We start from the raw sequence: 26,928 nt of genomic DNA, 5'->3' as shown, positions 1-26,928 counted from the left end.
GACCCTTCATCAGAAAAGCTTTTCTGATGAAGGGTCTAGGCCCGAAATGTCAGCCTTTCTGCTCCTATGATGCTGCTTGGCCTGCTGTGTTCATCCAGCCCTGCACCTTGTTGTCTCGGATTCTCCAGCATCTGCAGTTCCTACTAGCTCTATTTTTAGATGTGAGTTTCATCCTCTGAATTAAAACACGAGGGCAATTTTGGATTTCCCCACTGGTGAACAGGTATGGTTTTTATGACAGGCTGACAACACACAATAGTCATTTTTACTGACCCCACCTTTTATTTCTATGTTTTATGAGCTTAATTCAAAATACTGCTGAAGAGAGAGACATGACACCGAAGATATTTGTCTTGCACTCATGAGAACAAATGCAAAGCAGAAACAGATCACGTTTTATTCAAATTTTCTTTTATTTATTTCTGCAAAACAATGTACACCACAAAAACATGATCACAAGGTGACAATACAGATGCAGTGCAAAACAAGATGCTGGACTTAAGTAAAATTAACAAAATACTTCACAAGACGTAGCAAGTGGAATAAAGTGTAGAAACAGAATAATACTTTTCATGTTGCAGCATAACAGGCATATACTCTGAATCATTGTTCAGGCCCTCCTGTTCTGGGGGTAGCCAAGAATTTAATGATTTCCCAAATCTTAATGAACATTTGTACACTTTTTGCACTGAAGAATGTTGAATTGCACCAAGTGCATGTTTGGAGTAGTTCTCAAGATACTCTATATTGAATGCTAAATTGCACCCATCACCTTCTTGCACCCACCTTCAATTATTGCTGGCTTTTAGCCTTACATTGCTCTGTAACATAACTGAGGAATGTTTAGTTCCAAGTGCAAGGAAAAGGAACTGGGACAAGTGACCATGGCCAGGTCTCTACCGCCTTTGCTCTACTCTGGGACATTCCCGACCTGTCCTGAGGGTGAGCGTGTAGCGTGTTTCTGAAAGGGTAACAGATATTCCCAAACCTGCTGTCACATGTTCCTGATCAAACATGTATGGTCCTTTGGACCAGTGCCCAGCTCACTCAAACTGAATAATCATACAGTAGGATCCTCCACTGGGGAAAATTACACTCTTTAAGAAGGCTTTAAGAACATCTTCAAGCCTGGAGGGTTTCTGGTTAATGTGTTTGGATAGTAGCTGGGAAAGCACATTGTAACAATGACTACATTGCCCATCTTCCCTCTCCTCCTGGTTACTGAGTGTTGCTAGACTTCTTCCAGTTATAGTTACAATAATGGTAAAGTCATGAGTGGACCGAGATGTGACAGAGCTTTACAGTGCGAAGCATGAATACACAAAAGTTCACAAAGATTGTATTAGAGCATCAGGCGCTTCCATTCAGAGAACGGAACTGAATCAGTTGGTTGCAAAGCTTTATAAAAATGATCATCTCTATAGCAATCTCAAAGGAGATCCAAGAATGGCTTCACTGCCCTTGCATATCCAAGTCACTGGCACAGATTTTAATAATAGTGAGAGCTTTCTCAATCATTATTGCTTATATATCCTTCTATTCACTTTGAATGTTCTGCATCCATCAATATCATTGCCCAATAAATAACTTAATTGATTGGTAAGGTCTTATTTTCAATCACCAGTTTGGGCTATGTTAATTTGTCTTTGCTGGGCAGTAATATAGTTCTGACAATGCACCTCCCTGACCCTGGGTGAAGGGAGTAAGATTAAGATTCCCCGAAACAAAAATTTCAAATCTAAACTGGAAAAGTCGTGGAATTCCCACAGTGCGGAAAGAGGCCATTCAGCCCATTGAGTCTGCACCAACCCTCTGAAAAGCATCCCACCTGAACTCAACCCCCCACCCTGTCCCCATAGCCCTATATTTACCATGGTTGATCCAAATAGTCTGCACATCCCTGGGTACTACAGACAATCCACTTTAACTGCACATGTTTGGACTGTGGGATGAATCCAGAGCACCTGGCAAAACTCACACAGACATGGGGAGAACATGCAAACTCCACATAGGCAGTCACCCAAGACTAGAATCAAACCTACATCCCTGGCACTGTGAGGCAGCAGTGCTAACCTCTGAACCATCATGCTGCTGTAGCAGTATTGGCAAATGTTGCATCTTATTGACAACTGTATGACTCCAATCATCATTTTGACAACGGTAAATTGATAAAACCTTTTTAATTTCATAGCAGCTTTTGCAGTGTTTGTTCCCATATTTTTCTGTAATGTTGTCCATTTTCCCCCAGGCTGGGAGTCTTACTATTTCTTTAGAACTCAGACCCAAGACTGCCTTACCCGTGAATCACAACAAATTGTTAACCACTTTATCCATTATGTCTGTAATGGCCCTTTACTACAGCAATCCAAAAGCATTCCCTTTCCGTAATCAAACATCCAACCGATTTTCTATTCAAAGTTGCCAAATGGAGTCTGCCTGAACCATTACTTTTGATTAAACATTCCATTCAATTTTTTTTTCTCTCTGTAAATAAGCTTATTTTATTCTCCCTCTCCTCTTGTGACAATGTAAAATTGATAATCCCTTATTATTCACTTACAATCCATTGGAAATACTTTTTGACAATTCACTAATTCACTGTATCAAGGTACACCAGACTGATCGGAACCTGGGTGACATTTTTGATCCTGAGGTAAATTTCCAAAAATATATCTGCACCCTCACAATGATGATCTATTTCCATCTCCATAACACTGCCCAACTCTGCCCCTGCTGTTGAAAATCTTATCATTGCCTTTTTTTAACCATTAGACTTGACAATTCCAATTATTCTTCACTGGCCGCTCCCATTCTCCATAAACCCGATGTCATCCAAAACTCTAATGCTTGTGTCTGAACTCATGCGATGTCCCATTCTCCCAGTATACTTGCCCCCCACTGACCTACAACGGGTCCCACGTTTTAAAATTGTAAACTTTTCATCAAATGTCTCCATGGCACGGCCTATTGATATCTCTGTAGTCTCTCCAACCCCACAACCGTGCTGCTTATCTCCCATCTTCGACTGAGTAGGACCACAACAATGATTGTTCTACAAATGCCATGAAGTTGCAGGCATATTTAGGTGTGGTTCCTAGGGCTACACATGTAATTTTGAAGCAAATAGAGTCAGGGGAGTTGTCTGATGGGAACCAAGTTTAGCCTGGGAAGGTTGGAGGAGCAGGGGTTGGGGGTGTGAGTTGGGGGTGGTGCGTAGGCTTGGATGTTGAGGCCTGCTTGGTTCTCCATACTAGGAAGAAGCGACAACCCTCAGCCACCTGGCTCCAGTATGGAGCAGTAGCAGCATTAGATCTCCATGACAAGCATTAAATGATTGGGCCAGGAACTGAAAACTTAATGTAAAAGAGGGTGTCAGAGAAGTCACAAATTTAGAGAGGCAGATAGTGGACAAAGAGAAATAAATTAGAGTTGAGATAGGAACAAATCAATTCCATGGAGCAAGAACAGACTGAAACAAGAAGCTTACCAGGGCTGTCCAGTTTTGTGGATGTTACAGAGTCATAGAGTCACAGATGTTGGGAAGGAGGTAGAGGTCAGCTGTTTGGTGTTGAGGGACCGTGAGGTTGGAAGCCATGGAGGAAGATCTCTGGAGGAGATGAGGTCACCGGTGACAGTCTTGGAAACAACAGTTGACATTTGGTAGTGGGGTTATGGTCCTTAGGAATGATGATTCTATTTTGGTCCGATTATTCAATAATCAAGATAAATGCAATTAGCATCAGATATTCCAGGACAGTTATAAATGCTCTCTACTTGATCCCAACAACAGGTCTTGAAGTCTACCTTACAAGAGTGGGGTTCCTCACTGATCCTGGGCAACACTCGTACCTACCACACATTCCCCATTCTGAATGTACAGCAGGTCATGGGGGAGGAGGGTAGTGGGTAGCGGGGACGTATTCCTGGGTCACTGATCGTCACTGATCACTATTTGCCCCCTATCACATTTCTACAGCCTTGCCTATGATTATTCAATGTGAACAGAGTTCCTTTGGTTTTGTGTTGTGTTTTTTACCCACTAATTAAGAAACTTTAACTGATTTCATGCAAATCCATTACAGTCAGCAGAATGTGATTTTTTTTTGCTGGATCAACCATCTAAAGAGAAATGGCAGCATATTAACCAATTCCTCCTTAATGTTCACAATATGATGTGGAGTTTGAAAAATATATGAACTTTGCATAATTCAATGAGATAGCAATTAAAGTACAGTATTGGCAAAGGTAGCATTTGAGAGATAGTTTATTACACATCTTCAGTAGCCATTTTCTGCACAGAAAACGGGTAAAGACTTTTCAGCTTCACTTCAGCTTCTGCTTGTTCTCCCTTTTCCCGTAACATTGCCTGTTTCTTACAACCTGCAAGTCTTCCCATTGTTTCTGAATGTAAACCCAAGACTGCCTTATCTGTGCATCACAACACACTGTTAGCTTTATAAAGTTAACAAGCTTAAATTCAATCAGCTTTCAAATTAAAACAAAACATGAATGAAAAGTAATAATCGTATTGAATTATTCCAACCTGTCAAAAGGATTTTGTGGTGATCCTGCTGCAGTCTTGTCTGTGCATCCAAATCTGTCAACTAATGTCAAACAAGCAGTTAGAACTTACAAAAAGAGATCTGTTTGTCAGAGAAAATAGGACAGTAGAAATCCTGAAAATCCTGCTTCTAGATACATTTAGCTTTGTGCACTTGGGTCCTGACAGTTCCCCAGCGCATAATCAGATACTGGATTGTTGGGTGAATTTTTGATATTCAAAACTTTAATAAGCTTTGGAAAAGGTTTCCAATAATGTACCAAACAAAAGTAACAGAGAATTACAATGCCTCTCCTGTCATAATATAGAAATTTACCAAACAGCTGATCTTTACAAGGAAAGTTAATGCTCTGGATAATAATTACCATTATTAGTTTCTAGTTTTATGAATGCCTCTGTTGGGGAACTTATCATTTTGAAACAATAGGGATTAACACTCAGATGCAGTATTTAAAAGCTTGCAGCAATGTAAAGAAAGCATGAGACATAATTTAACCCACATAATAGGTTAAGAACATATAGAGTAAAATTTAATGTCTTTTTAAGGCAGAGGTGATGAATGCCCAATCTAAAGACTTCATCCCAACATTGCTGGTATTCAAACACTGGAGATTTGAATAGTTGCTGCATGGGAGGTACAAAGAGGAAATTCTATTGTGTTTACTTGGGAGGTCCCAGCTGTGAGAGTCCCATCCTGATCTCACTCCATTGTGGCCTGGGGTTCCTCACTGATCCTGGGCAACACTCGTACCTACCACCCATTCCCCATTCTGAATGTACAGCAGGTCATGGGGGAGGAGGGTAGTGGGTGGCGGGGACGTATTCCTGGGTCACTGATCGTGGGTGAATCCCACTGCTCACGCTCACTACTGTTGGTTTTCCTCACAGGAGAAGATGCAGGGCTCTCAAGCTGGTGCTTGGAGTAAATAGTGCCCACGCAGTTAAAAAATATCAATAACATCTGCAGAGAGCTCCGTACTGCCAGCATGAAGCTGCCAAAGTATTTGTGCAGAAAGTCCAGCACAGGAAGAAATTGCTTGCCTCATTCACCAAAGATCCTCAGACAGCACCCTCCATACCTATGACCGCTCCCATTTGGAAGGATAAGCGCAGCAGATACACGGGAACACATCAACCTTCAAGTTCCCCTCCAAGCCACTTACTATCCTGATGTGGAAACATATCACTGTTCCCTCACTGTCGCTGGGTCAAAATCCTGGAATTCCCTCCCCAGTGGCATTGTGGCTCAAACCACAGCAGGTGGACTGCAGCAGTTCAAAAAGGCAGTTCACCACCAGCTTCTCAAGGGCAGTTAGGGATGGGCAATAAATGCTGGCCCAGCCAATGACGTCCACATCCCACAAATGAATTTAAAGCTAACAAGGTCTTAAGAAAAGCATCACAGTAAAAAGGGGTTGGCAGGTAAGACACAGGGTAAATAATGTGCATAGGTTAAACTGTTACAGTTACCAAAAGCTAATTTGGTTCAACCTTTCAGAAACAGACACAGCAGGCACATGGTGTGAGCACTGTCCACTGTTAACTGCCTGTAGCATGCTCTCTTACCAGTAGCATGTAAAGGTTTCCATGGCTCCTTGTTTAATCGCCATGGGTAAAGGTGGTTGTGTTCTTTTAGTAACATGGCATTTTGCTTATTATTAATGTGAAGAGATGCTAAGTAAATGAAAAGCTCTATCTCTGAGCTTAATTTTGCCCCTGACTATTAGGGTGTGTTTTGCTGATCTGTCTCTATGCCAAGTCTAATTGGGACAAATTCCAACTATTTAAGGACAGTTTGTTAGCTGTTCCTGAGGCACCTACAAGGTGAAGGTATCGGTTATCATTCTGCGCTGTTGACTGTTTCTGTCCACTCTGACCAGCCTGCGATTTAGTGCTCGGTAGCTTTTCCAGCTCTCAAACAGTTTCCAACTGCCAATCTGACGTTTACCCCAGTAAGCACTTTGCTGGCTTCATGTGTTGATGTTTTCTAGAAGTTTCCTTCCCTGTTTGTCTTGGAGGCTACTGTTTTAAAAGGCTACATTTATGTCTCGTCTATGCCACAGAAACAGACCATTCGGCCCAACAGGACTACATCAGTGTGAACTCCATGTGATCCTCCTCCCACTCTATGACACCTCTTCCTGTTGCCCTCATCCAGCTTCCCTTTAAATGCAACAATGCTATTTGGCTCAATCATTCCATGTGGTAGTTCCAGATTCTAGATTCTTACCGCTTCATTGGGAAAGACAATTTTGCTGAATTAACCATTGGATTTATTAATGACTTTTATAATGATGGCACACGCTTTCTAACATAAGTCATTCCATCCAGTTTACTTACCTTGTGATTATATATAAACTTATTTCATGCCTATGGAAATTAGTTTGAACACTGTTCCCTGTGCCAGTTACATCCTTGTAATTACCAACATTGTTTCTTGCCAATGTCACACAATGAGGCTTTTGAAAAGAAATTCAACATGAGAACATTGCTTTAATATACTGTGCAACGGAATAGAATGAGGATAGTTCTGTTCTGTAATTGTATAATTTTAGATCCAAGCTATAGTTATATAGATAGCCCTATTCTGTCTGTTGCATAACGTCATTGAAACATTGCTAATTATCATATATATGGCCAATAATCTGAACTTTTCCAGCAATTTCTGTTTTTGTTTCTCATTTACAGCATCTGCAGTTCTTTCACTTTTTAAAGAATTTCTGATGAAATAAAATAGATTATGAGAAAACAAACCCAGACTGCACACATAGGGTAGTATTTAATGGGGAGACCAGAGATCTCGTCTGCCAGCTGGAGAGCTGGGGGAGCCCTGTGTCACCTCCTTTTATAAGGCCCACCATTGGACAATGTGGGCCCTCTCTGGGACTCAGGACCATGAGTGTAGGGGGGGATGAGGGGTGAGGGTTGAGGCGATCCTGTCACCCCAATGATTGTAGGCAGTGCTTTTGGAGGCAATGGCTGCTGCCAGTAATTCACCCACCCAAGCCCCAGGATCACACAGGGAACCAGGCCATAGGTCGCTAATCCTTTGTCAATAGAGTATGGATATGTTCTAACTGTAATTAAGAGGAGCTGGCACTATCTGGGAAAAGTTGAGAATATATATTTGAACCAGAGTAAGGATCATGTGGCATGGTGGTAACATCCTCATTTCTGTGCAAGAAGGTAAGTCCCACCTGCCACGGAGATGTGTCATAACCCACATGAGCAAGTTGCTTAAAAATAACTAATACCTCTGTGTGAAACAATACAAACAATGAAGAGGGCACACAACAGAGTGCATACTTTGTCACGCTGTGTTAAATTGACATTATTATTTAATAATACTTATTAATTTTATTGATGTAATCCACATTGAAGTGGCTGGCCTGTGCAAGGGAGAAAGAAGTCAGCACATGTTCTGGGGTTTGGGGTTTTGTGAATAATGTCTGTGGATGATTGATGTACCTGCTCCTGCTTCTTCCTTGGCCAGAAAGATTTATACCTGTGTCTCATACACGGTAAGTTCCATGGAGTAGGCATTATGCTTTCAGTGGACGCCAACAACCTCCTCGCCCCACCCAATTCTTGATCAAGCAGGATCTCTTGAATGGGGCATATCCATCCCACCAGCCCATCATCCCTGGGACCCTAAAGAGAAACCCAACGGTCTGTGTTTATTGGGCTCCTTGTGTGACCAGTCTGCTGTAGGGAGAGACCGTTATGCAGATATTAATTGCCTACTTAAGGTCTTTACTTGAAGTTGGAGCAGGAAGGCTTCCAGCCCCAAACAATAGGGAAGAATGGGAAGAGGAGTGTCATCCTTCACTTTCCACACAATTAAATGCCCCCTTCCTACACCTTAATGCCTTGGCTGTGGTCATTAAACTCTGTCCATAGGATCATGAGTGTGGACCGGATGCACGGATGTACTGCCTTTTGTGCCATTAAGACTCTTGCCCTGATTTTAGTATAATTTCTAGTAAGCAAGGAGGGAAGTGATCATCTGTTACCTTATATTGATATAAGATTTTTTCCTGTTATTCAATGACAAGTGATCAATCACGTGCAAACTAAAATACTACTTAAAGGAAAATTGAAAATGGGATGAAGCGAATATGGAGAATTGGGAGAAAAGACAGTTAAAATGTCACCTGGCCCCCACCTTAAAGGTTAACCTCTTTTTTCTGTTTCAGATGCTGATGAAGTCATAATTATTTTGTGTATAACTTTCCTTTTCCAATTTTCTTTCTGTTTATCAAAAATTGTTTTGCTGCAATTTTAGAGATAATAAGTGAAACCATGGTCTGAATCCTTTGCGCTACAATGAATAACTGCTTTTACGATGCATCGTTCCCAAGCTTGAGTTCCTAGTTCAAGTTGTTCACGCACCTTTAAAATGTCCTTCTGTAATGCGAGTACTTTAGCTTCCATGTTTTGCAATGATTCACAGCCTGATTTTTGTGCTAACAGCTTGTTCTCCTCTTCCAACAGCTTCAGCTTCATCTGCTGAGTTTTAAACTTTTCAACTGTGTTCTATCAAGAAAGCAATCCAGTTTGTGCCATTGAGTAATCTGTATCCATCGTCTTTCAACCAGCCCATGATGTTAGTACAACAAACATGTTTGATTATGGCTTGTGGGAGACATTCAGGCATTAATGGAAAACTTCAAAAGCTGAAGTTAAAATCAACTGACAACACTCATTGACAACAAAAAATTCTAAATTGAATGGGTGTCTTAATGTGGGACTGTTGGTGTCTGTATTAAGAGTGTTCCCTTCCAAACTTCCTAAATACCTGAAAACCAGTGATTTAGAGCTCTACAATTTGGTCACTGGCATGAGACTTTATTCATGTAATTTAATATAAAGTAGTTCTTTTTTTGTGCCATCTGGCACTAATTATCTCCATCAGGTATGTGTGAGTGCACACATTCAAGCTGAAGTGGGGCTGGTGAGCTGAACAGAGATTATAGGGTAACATGATTCTTGGACGCTAAACTTACAAAATACCAAATACAAAAACAATTAAGCGACTTGATTGCAGATGTGTGCCTCGTTCCAATAAACAATACCACAAAGGCATTCTCTAAGGTCACCCTGTTTAAGATGGGAGGGAGAATTGGCTGACTGGCAGAAGACAGGGAGTGTAGAGGAAGGGGTCTTTTTCAGGATGACAGGTGGTGACTATTGGAGTTCCTTGGGGGTCGCTTTCAGAACCACAGCTATTCATGTGATACACTAATGATCTGGACAAAGAAACTGAGAGCGTTGCTGTTAGTTTTGCAGATAACACAAAGATAGTTGAGGGACAGATGAGGATTTGGAGAGGATGCAGAAAGATTGGAGAGGTTAGGACAGTGGGCAAAGAAGTGGCAGATGGAATACAATGTGATAAAGTGTGAGTTTATGCACTTTGGTAGAAAGCATAAGGTGTAGACTATTTTTTAAATGGGGAATGGCTTCAGAAATCTGAAGCACAAAGGGACTTCAGAGACCTAGTTTAGGACTCTCTTAAGCTTAAGAAAAGGTTCAATTGGCAGTTAGGAGGGCAAATGCAATGTTCACATTCATTTCAAGAAGACTAGAATATAAGACCACAAATGTACTGCTGAGGCTGTATAAGGATCTGGTCAGACTGCATTTGGAATATTATTAGTAATTTTGGGCACCATATGTAAGGAAGGATATGCTGGCATTGGAGGGGGGCCAGAGGTGGTTTACAAGGATGATCCTGGGGATGAAGGGCATGTCATATGAGAAGCGGTTGATGATGCGGGGTCTGTACTCAATGGAGTTTAAAAGGATGAGGAGAGATCTCATTGAAACTCAAGAATGCTGAGAGGCCTGGATGGAGTGGACATGGAGAATTTATTTCCATTGATACAAGAGTCTAGGACCTGAGGGCACAGCCTCAGAGTGAAGGGACAACCTTTTACAACTGAGATGAGGAGGAATTTCTTCAGCCAAAGGGTGGTGAATCCATGGAACTCATTGCTGCAGAGGGCTTTGGAGGTCAAGTCACTCAGTGTATTTATGACAGAGATAGATGGGTTCATGATTAGTAAGGAGATCAAGGGTTACAGGGAGAATGCAGGAGAATGGGGTTGAGAAACATATCAGCCATATTGAAAGGTGGAGCAGACTCAATGGGCCGCATGGCCTAATTCAGCTCCTTACGGTGTTACGGTCCTATTTCTGGACTTATCTCTGGGCATCTTTGAAAGACCCTGACACAGACGCTGTGATGCAATGCTTCAATGGTATTGGAACATCGCCCCAATCTATTCTGGCCTCTTCAGGCGTTTCCATTCAACGTTACATCCTTTCACCGCTGGAATGATTTGAGAGGCTGAAGAATTGTAGCTCCTCTGCAGCACAGCACTCATTTGGTTATTGCTTTCTCTTTCTTAATGGGTATCGTTTTGGAGTTTGCTCAGTGAGTGAGGAGGCCCACCAGCTACATGTGCAGGGAACACCAGGAATTAAAAATCAAGGGTCTGAGCCCAGCTAACTTGTCCATGAAGCTCTTTATCCAGAAAACAAACCAGAAAATCAACCCTCTATGGCTGAGGACAGCCAACTTCTAATTAACACTTTCACCTTTACAGATGACTTAATTTGGCATCTCCCACTTTTTAAGAGAATGACACAGTCAGCCTGTCTTTCTGGTTGTCTTTCACATTCGATAATGACACATTTCTCAGTCACCAGGAGAGTTTATTGAAAGTTCCTGTGAGGCCAAGTGTGCCTTGATGTCATTACTTTGCGATTTTTAACAGAGACCCTAAAGTTTTTGACACTTTAATAAAAATACTGAGGCTAAAGAACGTTGTACGAATTTGCTAAGTGTTCACACATTAATGTCAGACAGTCATTTCGGAGCCAATATGTTTCTGGATGGTTTATTAGTGGTACAATGGTACAAAATGGTACAAAAATGATTAATTTCGACAGATTTACAATGAGATTTACTGACCTTAATTATTCGTAGCCTGTTTATCCAATCAGCTGATGAATTGTCCTCAGGATAGTCCACATTTTGAGAGAGTGCCTGATAAGTTTTCCTCAGATGGTGTAGTTCAATGATCAATACTGTGAGCTGTTGAACAGTGCAGAGAATAACAGACTGGTTCATGTTCTACACATCATGGGCCCATCCGTGTCCCTTTTTTTTTGATGCTAGGCTACCGCCATTTTCTAAAATGAATACAACAAGCTGCCAATGTTTCCAGAAATGGGATGGCAAATGTTTTACATTTTTATTTGAGGATGTCTGCCTTCTGCTCACTTTTCTGCTGACAGAAGTCTCACTGTCTATGGAGGAGTCATCCTTGAAAAGTTTAATCTTTTTTTTGAACCAAGAGCTGGCAGTGAGTGAGGAGAGTGACAAATATCCCAAAGTCTGCCCAAATGCTTCAATGGTTGTTTTTTAAAAAATTAAATCTTGGGATTTGAATGTCATTGGCAAGGCCATTTATTGCCTTTTTGAACTGAGTGGCTTGCTAGGCCATTTGAAGCGGGAAATTGAGGCTGGGGTCTGGAGTCACATGTCGGCCAGAACAAGTAAAAATGGCAGACTTCTCCAAAGTGCATTCATCAACCTGATGAGTTTTCATGGCAACTCTTACTGACATTCATTTACAATTCCAGATTTTTTAACGACCAGGAATTGACTTGGAATTCCACCACATTTCATGTGGTGGAATTTGAACACAGGTCTCTAGACCATTTGCCTGGGCTACGGGATTTATAGTCCAGTGACATTACTTCTATGCCACCATCTTGCCACAGAAGGTGCATTCAGCCTAGCCACTGAAGATGGGGAACATCAGGCGATGGCGTTTGGAAGCTCAACAAGATAGCACAGAGAGGGTTTTCTCTGTTCAACCCCTTCCTCCCACCCCAGCCAACGGGCCTCACCTTTGTTTACGTAGATATTAGCCAGGTAAAAGCCCATTTCAGGCTACAAAGGTTTGGATTTTACCTTCATGATTTGTTATGACTCTAACCCTGAGGAAAACATCTAGTGCATTGCCACCAGAAGATAAAGCACATTTTTGCATTACATTCTAATGAGGCAGTGTTCATCCAACTGCTACTAGCAAATGTGTCTCAAACCTGGTTGACCTTTAACTGGTTGTCATGCCTGAGATAAATGTTCTTTCTCAGAAGATGTAGCAGTAATTTTCTGTTGTATTCACTTGACATCTCAAGGTTCTAAGGACCATAAAGAAACAGTGATGAGAGCACGATTTCTGCCATCAAACATTATGTTCAGATGTGTTACCTGTGGAGCAAGTTTTATTCTGACTTGTGCCTTTCCATAGGGAATAATCGCAGTTAACTCCTAGGTATTCAGCATGCATGGGGTAGGAGGTGCTGGTTACATCAATGTGCCATTGTGGCTTGTACCACTAATAACTACCATCAGCAAGGTTTGATCAAAAGGGGAAAGAGAAAGAGGTGGCTGATTTGGTATTCTTGTGATTCTGTCCTGATGAATGCAAGATGGAAAGCTTCGATAGCAAGCTTCTTTTGTCAGCCATATTTAAATACTACAAAGAAACTATTTTATAATATTTACATGTTTCTTACCTTTACTTCTGTTGTCTGCATTTTTAGTTTGCAAACTGTTTGATTTCTTTCATTCTCCAGCTTTAGACTGAGCTTCACAAAACCTAAAAATGTGAAATTAGTTCAGCATTTATTTTTAAAAGACTCTTGTTAAATGAGCAGAGTATCTCAACAGTACCTTAAGCAATTATGATCTGCTAAACTCATAGTATTGCTATCAAGAAGTGAGCTTAGATGCCCATAAGGCTGATACCTTGGAAGCCGCAATTTCTACAGCCAATCTATTATTGCAATTGATTTATACTAGTAAATCCTAATGTTGCGAGATAGGATCATTTCTTAAAATCGTCACCATTAGTTGAATTAGTGGAAACGTATGAACCTATCTAGTTTAATTTTATTAATGAATGATATATTAAATTTCTTTTCATAGGGTAAGTTGACACAATGGTAGGCAGCTGAATTACTGCAGAGAACTTTTTATTTGTTAAAATAAGCCACTGAAAATAGCAAGAAATAATAAATCAGGTAATTTGAAATTATCTTTCTATTATACCTTCTATTTCCTCCAATAACTTTTCAAATTGCAGGTTTATGTTATTGTGGTTTTTTGTCAGATCTGCACTTTGCTGTTGTAATCTATTTAAAAATAAAGTACAGTTCATTAATTGGGCAAGAAAATTGTCATTTTGTGAAGCAAATCAAGAGTGTTACAAACAACCAAAGATGTTGGAGCAAGGCCAGATGATGCGTAAAGCTATAATATTAGAGTTAGGCTGACCAACTCTGATGCATTTTAAAGGATTGTCCCTTATTTTGACTGGTTTCCTCCAAAGCCTCCTGGAAACTCAGTTTCTGGCTCTTGTTTTGTTTTGTGATTATACACAATGTGGCCATTGGCCACCAAAGGATAGTCATAGAATCCCTACAGTGTAGAAACACGCCTTTCGGCCCAATGAGTCTACACTGACCCTCCAAAGGCCATCCCACCAAGATCCATCCTCTTTCCCTTGCATTTCCCATGGCTAATCCATCCAACTTACACATCTTTGGACTGTGGGAGGAAAACCCGCACAGACACAGGGAGCATGTGTAAACCCCAGACAGTCACCCAAGGGTGGATTTGAACCCAGTCCCTGGTGCTGTGAGGTAGCAGTGTTAACCACTGAGCCACCGTGCCTGTTCACAGGTGCACGCCACCCCCATTTTTATGATCACCGGCAAACCCACAATCCTGCGGTTCCATAGTCAGAGTCCCTTATTTTATATGAATAAAAGAGTTGGTCACCCTAGTTACAATGCACTGCATGAACCAACAGACAGACACGAACACACAAACAGACAAACAATCCTCACAAACGAACAGTCCAGAGGGAAAACAAATAGCAAAAAAAAAATAATACTTGAAGATGAATGTACTTGTTGTACTAGAGTACTGTTCTGAATTGGACAAGACAAGCTGGACCAGTCTGCATCATTTGTGAGTTTTACTTATTTTTCCCTTCTGGATATATCTTTAGTTCATTGATGGGAAACATAGACACTGGAACACAGAAATCTGTGACCCTCTCTCTGACCAGTTGAAGTTGGTAATTAGAAGCCAGGATCAACAGAAGGATTTGTGCTATTTATTGAGAGCATGGTGCCTGGCTACAAGATTGAGAATTTGAATTCAATTGTGAAAACTGAAAATTAAACCAGTTTCAATGAAAGTAACCATGAAACTACTAAATTGTCATAGAAATGAACAATTAATTCACTCATGTCATTTAGAGGAGGAAACTGACAATGTTTATCAAATAAGATTGACATCGAACTCCAGGCTGTTTATGAGCCACTGCAGAGACTGAGCAAGTCATTTACTTTTATCAAACAGAAGGCACTCCACCATCACCACCTTCTGTGGACAAGTTAAGGGCAGAAAACAAATACCAGCCTTGCCAACAATGTTCCTTCTAAGCTGTTTGAGTCTGGTGCCATGCAGAAACCTGAAAATCCCCCTGTGTGCCACACATAAAGGCTCCTTTAAATGACGTGTGTGTATGCAGGCCAGGAGAAGGATTTAAAGAGGCTGTGCACATAAATAAATTATCCTTGCACTCCATAAATAAATCAGCGCGAATACTGTTTGTCCCTGATACCTACTACTTGGAAAATAAACAAAGCAGTGAAACACAAAATTTTGTCCCGAACCATCCATCATCGTTTCCTGTTCCTTACCGGGGTATGAGGCAGAATCTTAGAGCTTGAGTGGGCAGGGGTTATTGGGAACCTGTAGAATTCCTTGGGTAGCTTTCCCAATTTCCCTGATGTCTGGAGGCTGCCTTCATTATTATAGCAGGGAGAGGGGGATGGGCAGGGGTGGGGGAGATGGGCAGCACACCTGCTCTCACCTTGATTGAGGCTTTTATGGGCCGAGGTTTAGGGGTATATTGCATTGGTGGGGGTCGGGGGGGGATGCGAACAGATTGGAGGATTGGCTGGAGGTATGTGACAACCATTTCACCGATTCCCTATCCACATCACGAACGCCTCCAAGATCTCTTCCTTCCCACTGGCTGATCGTTCCTCCCAAGCCATTTTCATCAAGGTCCTCTTCCCCTCCTTTCCTTCAACTTGGGCCTCCCCTTCGTCCTTGTTGAATGGATCCCACACCTACCTCCCCCTCCCCCCCACCCCCACCCCATTCCTGGCTGTGTAACTTAGAATTGGGACTGCTTGTAGTCCCAGAAGTGGCCACCACTCCTATTGGTGCTACTGAGACTAAGTTGCCCGCCAATGAGGTAAGACTTGTTCCTGAATGATGGAAATCTCACCTCCAACTAATTAACACTATTTGAAGGAACATGGGCATATTCTTTAAAAAACCAAAAGAACTGCAGATGCTGTAGATCAAAAACAAAAACGGAAGTTGTTGGAACATCTCAGCAGATCGGTGAAGAGAAATCAGAGTTAACGTTTTGGATCTGGTTCTGAGGAAGAGTCACTGGACTCGAAACACTAACTCTGATTTCTCTTCACAGATGCTGCCTCACCTGCTGAGCTTTTCCAGCAATTTCTGTTTTTGTTAGGTATATTCCCTGCCATATCTTCAGGTCGCAGAGCAAGAAGCTAAAACCCCTACCCACGGACCTGCAGATATTTATAATCAATCTGTTGAGACATTTTATGGCACACGTCTGGAGGAGTTGAGACTTGAAGCACAGAGGAGCAAATACTTCTGGTCCAGAGGTAGGAGCACTACCATTGCACCATCAGAGTCCTTTCCCATGGAGCAGTAACATTCATGGAACTGCCTTCCCTTTTTATTTTACCACTGAATCATTTTTTGTGAAAGGAAAGTTGGTTTATTCTGGTTACCCTTCAACTGAATCCTTTGACTCTTTCCATATTCTTGCATTTTCTTGTGTATCTTGATTGATCTTTGAAATGATCTTCTGCAGTAGGTAAGTGAATACAAACAGTGAATTCATGACATGAATACAATAAGTTTCTCCAGCAAACACACTCAACATCCCCAACAGGTTTAATAATTGCCTGTTGAGAGCTGCCATTAATTCTGTTCCAAGCCTTTATAAGGCTCTGACTGCAGATATTTCTAATCAACCTGTTCAACATGTTATAACACACATTAAGAGGAGATGGGACTTGAACCCAGATCTTCTATCCTAGAGGTAGGGACACTACCATGGCACCACAATAACCTCCTAGAGTTGCACTGGGTGGGGAGGGGGGTGTCTGCTTTATATTGAATTTTCTAATCAACCTGCTCAGATATATTATTACACACTTCTGGAGCAGGGGGGGACTTGAACCTGGACCTCCTAGCTCTGATGAGGAATGCTACCACTGTTCCAAAAGAGTCCCATAAATCATGCTGGTTCTCTGCATAAAATGCTGATTTGACACTAACTCTCAAGCTCAGTTTTCATAAATGAACTACTGAGGCCCAGTATAGATATTTTTAATCAAACTGCTCAGACAGCTCTGGAGTAGGAGGAACTTGAACCCAGGCCTAGTGGCTCAAAGGTAGGGGTATGACCAATGCACCACAAGAATCCCAAAACTCTGATACACATTTAATAGCAGCAATCAAATCTAGATGGCTTGATTTTCATTAATGAGTGGCTTTGCATTTTTGCAAAGAGATTTTAGATAATATTTTATGCCTGCTCTTGTTGACCGAAAGTGGGCTTTGTGCTTCCCATCCCAGCCTGAGGGTCAACAGCTCAGTAGACAGATTCCCTTTACTCCCCCTAACTTGCCATTATAGGCCTGAGTCAACTCTTGCCAGCTGTATTTAAATAACCTCTGTCTTGCATTTTGCACGTGGGTAGCAGCCACAGTGATGGTCAGAAGTCTTAGTCTCAAATGTGTACATTGTGGCACACTGGTAGTGTCCCTATCCCTGAACAAGGAGGCCCAGATTTAAGTCCCACTTGTTCCAGACATGTGTAATAACATTTCTGAACATGTTGATTAAAAATATAGGTTAAATAGAAGAAAATAAATAAATATTTTGATTTCATTTAATCTGCCACGATAGGATCCAGCAACAAAAAATACTTTGCTGAGAAGAGAAATCAGGCAGGCAGGTTCAGTAATGGGTGGCTTTTTTTTTTTGACAATTTTCTGCCTCTTCTAAAGTTGAAAATTGATATATATGTTTAAATGTCGCTTTGGCAATATAGCCAAAGTCACCTCACACACACTGGGCTGTGTTCTTGGATCAGCTATGGCTCTCCGAGTTCTCTTAGTGTGGTGAGGTAGATTCTAAAATGTTCTGTAGAAACCTTCCACAAGAAGTGTAGAGGCCTCCTAGTTCACACACTTTCAGAGGATTTTCAGAGTAAGAAAGAGGGAGGGCAAAACGCTCCCCAACGCAAGTTATCAGACTCTCTATCTCAGATCAAAATTGAGTAGCTCTATTACCTCCATAAACTGGGTCATATGACCTGTTCAAAGTTTTGTGAATTGGATGTCTCTATCCAAACAGCCTGTTACTCATCAATGTAATGTTACTGTTGTTACGTAGCCTGTGTGTCAAGCAAATTATATTACAGATAAATGTTTAAACCACACATCTACATAACAATATTGTGAATGATAGAGCCTTTGCAAACCTCTGGGGTGGAGAATTCCCAACATTCCTGCTAATGCAAAATTAAAATACTGTAGATTCTGGAAATCTGAAACAAAATGAGAATGTGCTGGAATACTTAGCAGGTCTAATGGCATCTATGGACAGAGTTAATGTTTAAGGTAATCTCCTTCCCCAAAAATGCATCTCTCCACTACCCTCCATCCACTTAAAACCTACTGCGTTTCTGTATTTCTTCAGTTTTGCAGAAAGGCTGTCAGCCTGATTTACCTCCACAGATACTAACATCCTAAGGTTTTCTGTTTTGCTTTGTTATCTCTTTATTTCTTCCAAGATAATTCTCCACCTACCTTTGATTGCTGGTCTTTTTCTTCTATCTCTGTGCTTTGTGACTCTGTTTCTGTAGCCTGCACAGCATTCCTGCCAGCAGTTAGACACTCCCTACCACATTCCAATTGCTCCTGGTGAATAGACATCTTATCCTCATTCTTGGCCAACTTCAGCTCCTTTGTAAGGTACTCACACTGTGCACATAGTTTTGTGGGGCATTCCTGAAGGTTTATTGATGATGTCCTATAGATTGAAATGCTATATGTTATCATAAGAGGCATATTCTGAGGCTGAGCAAGGACTGTGGGCAGGATGTTTCACTTATCAACCTCATATTTTGGGAAATTCTGGGCAACCACTCCCAGTTTTCTCGAATGTAACATGTTCCACACTGACTGTACTTATGGAGAAGATTAATCCTGGAGAGATTATATAAAAAAAGGCACATGCAATATTATTGCATTCCTGAAAGAAACTGACTATTGTTAACACTATAAAGACAATGTCTGATAAATGACCAAGGGAACATTAATGCACTAATCAAAATCCACTGGCTTGCACTAAAACTCAAAATATGACCTTATTCAGATGTAGTCTTTTGTTACAACCATTTAATGAAACAATTTTTTCACATTGCTGGAAGAGATAATGTAATTGAAGGTGCATTGTCCTAAGTGTTTTGGTCTGTGAAATGGTGACCAGTTTTTGATGACAAAAGGCCTTCTGCCTGCCAACAATTATGTGATTGGCTCCCAGCTAGCTGAACAGCTTGGAGGTGGAGGTAGCTCCTATGATGCTGCTTGGCCTGCTGTGTTCATCCAGCTCCACACCTTGTTATCTTAGCTTGGAGGTGGAAATGTTTGGCCAGAAGCCATCAGGTCCCTGAAAAAGAGAGCTGTCTTTTTCACTGCAGTAAAAGAAAACCTCAAAGCTGAAGATAGCCAGTTTATTTTCCCTCATCAGTTGCTGTTGTTTTTAACCAATAAGTTTGTGCCCACCTGCAAGTGAAAGTACCTGGAGAGATCAAGAAGCAGCAATTTCTCACTAGTCAAAAACATCCCTCAGAAAATCCTGTAGACAGGGACCATTGAACTGAATTCTTAGTATTTCCCTCTCTCTATTATACCCATGCTTTCTTTTCTTCTCTGTCTGTATGTGTGTAATGTGTGTGTGTGTGTGTGGACTTTTATAATGGGGTTAATATTTTTACTAGTTAGACTTAGTTAAATGTTAGTGATTCATACTTGTTTACTGTAGTTAGAATCCATTAATAAATAGTGATCATTGTTAAGTATAGAACATGGTCCATGCTTTCTCTTAACCTGGGTCTAACAGATTGGTAAACTGGGTAATCTTGCACTCTTATAAAATCTTTAACTTTTGTGACGATGCTGAGAATATTAGGGCTTGACTTCCATTTCTCCCTCATAACATTGTTTCTCTTGCCTAACGAGAAACCATCCACTTCTGCCTTAAAAATATTCAATGATCCTGTCTCCATCACCTTCTGACGCACAGAGTTCCAAAGTGACACAATGCTCAGAGAAAAAAACTTGTGCCTCATTTCTATCCTCAAAGGGCAATCCTGAATTTTAGTACAGTCGCTCTCATTCTGGACTGACCCAAAGAGGAGATATCTTAAATATCCTTTCCATATCCACCTTGCTGAGACCTTAGAAATTCAATCAAATCACCCCTCGCTCTACTAATTTCCAATGAAAACACGACCAGTTTTTGCGTTCTTCTTTCGCAAGGTGACTCATTCGTTCCAAGTATCAATCGAGTAAACTTTCATGTGGAACCTTGTCAAGTGCTTTCTGGAAATCCAAGCACAGTAAATCAACAAGCTTCTGTTTATCCGTATCACACATACTCCTTCAAAGAATTAAGAGAAAGGTTAAGCACAATTATCCTTTAGAAAACCATGCTGACTATTCCGAATTATCTTAATTTTTCCAAGTGCCCAGTTAGAACATCCTTAGCAATTAATTCTAAAAGCTTCCCTACGGCAGACATGAAGCTCAATGATTTTCCTGTCTTCTGCCTCCCCGCCCTTCTGGAATAGAGGGGTTATATTTGCTCGCCCTGGAGTTCCAGTCAATTCTTATTCTACAATCGACATCACTAAAAAAAATATTATCATCACATTGCCATTTGCTGTCAGCAAATTGATCACCATGTTCCAAACATCCAAATGATGATGGTAGGTCAAAGGTACTTTGCACATGGCGGAAGTGTTTTGGGGTGCCAATGAAGTCATAGAAAGTGTGATATGATGCAAGTCTTTCTTTCAATCTTTCAACCTCTGTGTTCATAATCTTACTACAACACATTATGAAATCTCAATAATAATGTGTGAGTGAGCTTGATTTCTGTAATCAAGGGACTTACTGTGTGCATTATATCCACATCTAGGGCTAAATTTCCTTCTTGGCAGAATACCAAATGTGCATTAGAATTAGCCTTCAACGTTACGTCATTGAAAACCAGCCCAATTTTCCTGATGGAACTCTCAACACAGGAATTCATGATGAGTTCTAGGCACAATTGTACTTGTTACAGACAGGGGATTGTGAAAAACAAATTCCAGTGACAGGAATAAGACAGCCATTTAGAATTATTGGGGACTGAGGCCTCTTCAGGGCTGCATGCTCACAAAACATTCTTCAGTTGAGAGGTTGCTATCTGTAACTATGGAAAGGAAGACACAGCTTTTAGTCCCCGAGGGAAGAAGACCCACAGATTGAACTCTGTGTGTGTGTGTGTGGAGTACGCAGCACATTGTCACCTCTATTAAGGAATATCTTCTGAAACCTGGGTTATATCACATATAATACATGAGAAATGTTTTCACTCTCTCTTTATTCTGAGTTTAGAGTAAATAGAGAACCATAAACAAAGACTAGCTCAATTAATAAGGCTTGTGCTACGGATTATCAGTTAATAAACAAGAATCTTTTCAATCTGAATGACTGAGGGGACTCCTGAATGGTTCCATTGTGATATTAAACATAACATTTGTTTGTCACTGTTTGGATAGAATTACACAGAATTTTACCCACGAAGTGTGTACTGGAGTTTCTAAAAGACGCAAGATGTCAAAGCAGAAGTAGACCATTCAGCCCACAGAATCTGTTCTGCTGTGCATCGAGATTGTGACTGATCTGATCACCCTGAATTCCACTGTCCTGTCTTTTCCGCATAATCCTGATTCCCTGAATGATTAAACATCTGCCTATCTCTGTCTTGAATATACTTAATGTCGCATGTTCGGCAGCCCTCTGTGGTAAAGAATTCTACAGAATCACTATCCTCTGTGAGAGAAAAAAGTCCTCCTCATCACTATTTTAAATTTGTGACTTCTTACTTGGAGATGCCCTCTGGTTATTGATTCTTCAGGAAAGGGAAAACAACATCCGACCCTGTCAAGCCCCCAAGAATCTTATGTATCTCTTTATCTTGTAGGATCTCATCTCATTCTTCTAATCTCCCACGAGTATAAACCCAATCTACTCAACCGCTCCTCATAGGAAAATCCCTCCATACCCAGTACCAATTTAGTGAACATTCTCTGGACTGCCTCTAATTCTCTATTCCACGTAATTTCATCTTACCCTTTCATTCCTTTGTATGTAACAGGAAGCTGGATAATTAAAGGGATCTATGATAATCACATCAGTCATTCCATATTGTGGCGCTACCACGTGCCATTCTCTAAGTAAAAATACCGATATAGCGTCGGAAGTCATTATGAAACAGAGGGAAGTCTTTTGATCTATGGAGTTTATTTTAGGCAAACTAGTCGGTCCTATCTCCCTGCTCTGCCCGCACATTGCTCCAAGTTTATTTCACTTACCTTCAACCCAATTTCCTTGCAAAGTCATAAATCAAGTCTGCTCCTGCTGTGCTTGGAGGTTTTAGCATTTGCAGAAAAGGTCTTTCTTCTAAATCTGATGCAGAATGTTCTGGGATAAGCTGGCGGAATGCCCACATGAGTTCTTTCAACCTCTCTAAATGAATGCCCTGGTACCTCCACAGAAGAGAATTATATCAACCAGTGACTGAGTTGTGTTTGTTGCTGTAAAAGGGGACTGTGTGGGTGTCACTTAGTTGGCAGTGACCTCTGGTCTTACTCAGATGAAGCGTTCCTTAGAAGCTCAACCCCAAGATGTCAGGAAGCCAACATAACTATTCTGCTGCTTTATGGGGGAAGCCCAGTCTTTGGAAGCACTGTCACAGGGTTACACCTGTACCTACCCACCTGCACCTGCTATGCGGGGAGGCTGCCTCTGGTGTGTACTCAGTTTAGCAACCCTTATCTCTACATCAAGGCAGAGGGGCTTGGTGACGAAAGATAAGAGTGGCTAAGTTCCAGTCTGCGAGAGTAATTTTAAAAGTATCGTTTAAAAAAAAGTACTTGAAAATAATTAAACTTCATTACAAAAAGTGAAAGTTCAATTAACTTCCAGAAAAGAAAGCACATAAAACTGCAAAAATTATACAAAACCAAGTTTAACTAACAACATTATGGAAGTTACTTAACTGATCCCTTCAGTTTTCAGCTGGGGAGTGTGACTCATCCATTATAAACAGATGCTTCTTCTTGTTGCATGTTCTCTATCCTCAGCTGCTACATAGCAGGAAGTGAGAGCAACTTGTCCCTGAAACAAATCCCGCACCACTCTCCCCACTTCACTTGCTGCCATCCCTCCACCACCGACGCTCAGTAGCAGCAGTGTGTGTTATCTACGAGATGCACTGCAGAAATTCAACAAATTCACTCAGACAGCACCTTCCAAACCCATGACCGCTTCCATCTAGAAGGACTAGGGCAGCAGATATATAGGAACACCACCATCTGCAAATTCCCCTCCATGTCATTCACCATCCTGACTTGGAAATATATTGTTCCTTCACTGTCACTGGGTCAAAAACCTAGAATTCCCTCCACAAGGGTATTCGTGTCTTCTTACAAAACAAGGACTGCAGCGATTCAAAAAGGTAGCTCACCACCGCCTTCTCAAGGGCAACTAGGGATGGGCAATAAATGCTGACCCAGCCACCGACACTCATGTCCCACAAATTACTAAAAAAAAAGACTCAAAGCAATGGTCAACGGTACCTGATTCCAACACAACTAAACAAAATCTGCTGGTTAATATTTGAACTTGTGAAACATTAGTGAAATCCAGAGGGATCAATTAAGTTCAGAGATAGTAGGAACTGCAGATGCTGGAGAATCTGAGATAACAAGGTGTAGAGCTGAATGAACACAGCAGGCCAAGCAGCATCAGAAGAGCAGGAAGGCTGACGTTTCGGGCCTAGACCCTTCTTCAGAAATGGGGGAGGGGAAGGGGGTTCTGAAATAAATAGGGAGAGAGGGGGAGGTGGATAGAAGATGGATAGAGGAGAAGATAGGTGGAGAGGAGACAGACAGGTCAAAGAGGCGGGGATGGAGCCAGGAAAGGTGAGTGTAGGTGGGGAGGTAGGGAGGAGATAGGTCAGTCCGGGGAGGACGGACAGGTCAAGGGGGCGGGATGAGGTTAGTAGGTAGGAGATGGGGGTGGGGCTTGAGGTGGGAAGAGGGGATAGATGGGAGAAAGGACAGGTTAGGGAGGTGGGGACGAGCTAGGCTGGTTTTGGGATGCGGCAGGGGGAGGGGAGATTTTGAAGCTTGTGAAGTCCACATTGATACCATTGGGCTGCAGGGTTCCCAAGCGGAATATGAGGTGCTGTTCCTGCAATCTTCGGGTAGCATCATTGTGGCACTGCAGGAGGCCCAGGATGGACATGTCATCTGCGGAATGGGAGGGGGAGCTGAAATGGTTTGCAACTGGGAGGTGCAGTTGTTTAGTGCGAACCGAGCGTAGGTGTTCCCGAAACGTCAGCCTTCCTGCTCCTCTGATGCTGCTTGGCCTGCTGTGTTCATCCAGCTCTACACCTTGTTATCTCAGATTCTCCAGCATCTGCAGTTTCTATTATCTCCGAAACAATTTTAGCCCCACTGCGAAGCCTCTTCTAAGGAAGAAGTTACCCTCCTCCCTCCGGAAAAACCTCAGTGGATCTCTCTCCCAATGCAACTCTCTCGTCATCTCTTCGGCCTTGAAACTGCTCGACCATGTCCTGAAGCAAACCAGGTACTACAGCCACATCACCTTTCTTAGTACCTGCCTACAGAACCAGATCATCCCCAATGGACTACAGTCCACATTCAGGCCTTCCCAATTTGACCCCAACCGTGACAATGTCTACATTCAGAACATTGAGACCCTTCAGAAGCGTTTCTCCCTGCGACTCCTGAAACACACACTCGCAGCAATGCGCCGGCATCTCCTGGCACTACAATCAAGCCTACCCCAGCTCAGAGCCTCCCTCTCCCAGACCTGCAAAGGACCTCTCCTGTTTTTTATTCTTCGTAGGACCCACAACCTGAACTCACAATTCCACTCAGCTTTATTGGACACAAAAAACCGTAAGTACAGTAAACTTACTGGTGCCTACCACCCAAAACGGGCTTCCTCCACCTCCCAAATCCCCAACCCTACCCAGGACCTTCCCCACAATGTGCCCGCCGCCATTAGCCATGTGGCCACTGTCGGAGCAACCACAGATGACGTCACATCCTCCGCTGCCGGGTACACCACTTCCGGGACAGTGAACGCCATTGACACTGCTGCTGATGCCACCGCCTCCATTTCCGAGGCCAACACCACAGACACTGAGGGCGCACGTACTGTCACCGCTGCTGCTGCCTCCTACCCCGCTCCGCCCACCGCCGACGGCGCTCCGCCCACCACCGACGACAATGCAACTCCGCCCACCGCCAACGCCGACGCAACTCCGCCCACCACTGCCGACGCAACTCCGCCCACAGCCAACGCAACTCCACCCACCGCCAACGCCGACACAACTCTGCCCACCGCCAACGCCAATGCAACTCCGCCCACTGCCAATGCCGACGCAACTCCGCCCACTGCCAACGCCAACACAACTTTGCCCACCACCGCCAACGCAACTCCGCCCACCACCAAGGTCGATGCAACTCCGCCCACCGCCAACGCCAACGCAACTCCACCCACTGCCAACGCCAACACAACTTTGCCCACCACTGCCGACACAACTCCGCCCACAGCCAACGCAACTCCGCCCACAGCCGACGCCGACGACGCTCCGTCCACCGCCTCCACAGCCAGCAGCTCCAGAGGAGACAGTAGCACCCAGCCCTGCCGAGTCTTCACCATTCCCCCAGACCTCCCCCTTACTGAGGACGAACGGTCAGTCCTCAGTAAAGAGCTCACCTTTGTCCCCCTCCACGCACACATCAACGAATACCGGTCACGTTTGGACATAGAGCAGTTTCTCCGCCACCTCCGACTCCACGCTTACTTCTTCAACCGTGAACCTAACCCTCCCTCTACTGACCCCTTCTCCCGCCTCCAACACACCTCCTCCTGGACACCACCCCAAGGCCTCCTACCCTCCCTCGATCTCTTCATCTCCAACTGCCGTCGAGACATCAATCGCCTCAACCTCTCCACCCCTCTCACCCACTCCAACCTCTCCCCCGCAGAACGTGCAGCCCTCCGCTCCCTCCGCTCCAACCCTAACCTCACCATAAAACCAGCGGATAAGGGAGGCGCAGTTGTAGTATGGCGCACTGACCTCTACATCGCCGAGGCCAGGCGCCAACTCTCCGACACCTCCTCTTACCGCCACCTTGAACATGACCCCACCCCCGATCACAAAACCATTATCTCCCAAACCATCCACAACCTCATCACTTCAGATGACCTCCCATCCACAGCCTCCAACCTCATCGTTCCCCAACCCCGCACTGCCACTTCTATCTCCTTCCCAAAATCCACAAACCTGACTGCCCTGGTCGACCCATTGTCTCCGCCTGCTCCTGCCCCACCGAACTTATCTCCACCTATCTCGGCTCTATTTTCTCCCCCTTGGTCCAGGAACTCCCTACCTACGTCTGTGACACCACCCACGCCCTCCACCTCCTCCAGAATTTCCAATTCCCCGGTCCCCAACACCTCATCTTTACCATGGACGTCCAGTCCCTATACACCTGCATTCCCCATACAGATGGCCTAAAGGCCCTCTGCTTCTTCCTGTCCCACAGACCCGACCAGTCCCCCTCCACTGACACCCTCATCTGCTTAGCCGAACTCGTCCTCACCCTCAACAACTTCTCTTTCAATTCCTCCCACTTCCTACAGACAAAGGGGGTGGCCATGGATACCCGCATGGGCCCAAGCTATGCCTGCCTCTTAGACAACAAGGTGCAGAGCTGGATGAACACAGCAGGCCAAGCAGCATCATAGAAGCAGAAAGGCTGACATTTCAGGCC

General features: G+C 43.0%; 2 protein-coding genes across 3 annotated transcripts in view; both read right to left on the bottom strand.

Moving 5' to 3' along the window:
- The window catches only part of LOC109918329, an 859,583-nt gene that overhangs the window by 787,114 nt on the left and 45,541 nt on the right, over window positions 1-26,928 (bottom strand). The gene's annotated exons all lie outside the window — the stretch shown is intronic.
- LOC109934335 (girdin-like) lies at window positions 1,983-19,043 on the bottom strand. 2 transcript variants are annotated; one of them, XM_048602120.1, is made up of 9 exons: window positions 18,590-19,043; window positions 16,499-16,575; window positions 13,695-13,777; window positions 13,160-13,242; window positions 12,683-12,781; window positions 11,541-11,663; window positions 8,954-9,097; window positions 4,544-4,604; window positions 1,983-4,428 (listed from the first exon to the last, which is right to left on the bottom strand). In XM_048602120.1, the coding sequence occupies exons 1-9, from the start codon at window positions 18,848-18,850 to the stop codon at window positions 4,268-4,270; spliced, it is 1,092 nt and encodes a 363-aa protein (XP_048458077.1). In that variant the 5' UTR covers window positions 18,851-19,043; the 3' UTR covers window positions 1,983-4,267. The 2 variants fall into 2 exon arrangements, with proteins under 2 accessions (XP_048458077.1, XP_048458082.1); XM_048602125.1 differs by lacking the exon at window positions 8,954-9,097.

This window comes from Rhincodon typus, chromosome 1, assembly GCF_021869965.1.
Source record: "Rhincodon typus isolate 14 chromosome 1, sRhiTyp1.1, whole genome shotgun sequence".
In the NCBI taxonomy this organism is placed as follows: domain Eukaryota; kingdom Metazoa; phylum Chordata; class Chondrichthyes; order Orectolobiformes; family Rhincodontidae; genus Rhincodon; species Rhincodon typus.
Note: the sequence above shows the minus strand (reverse complement) of the source record. Positions and strands in the feature narration are given on the sequence as shown.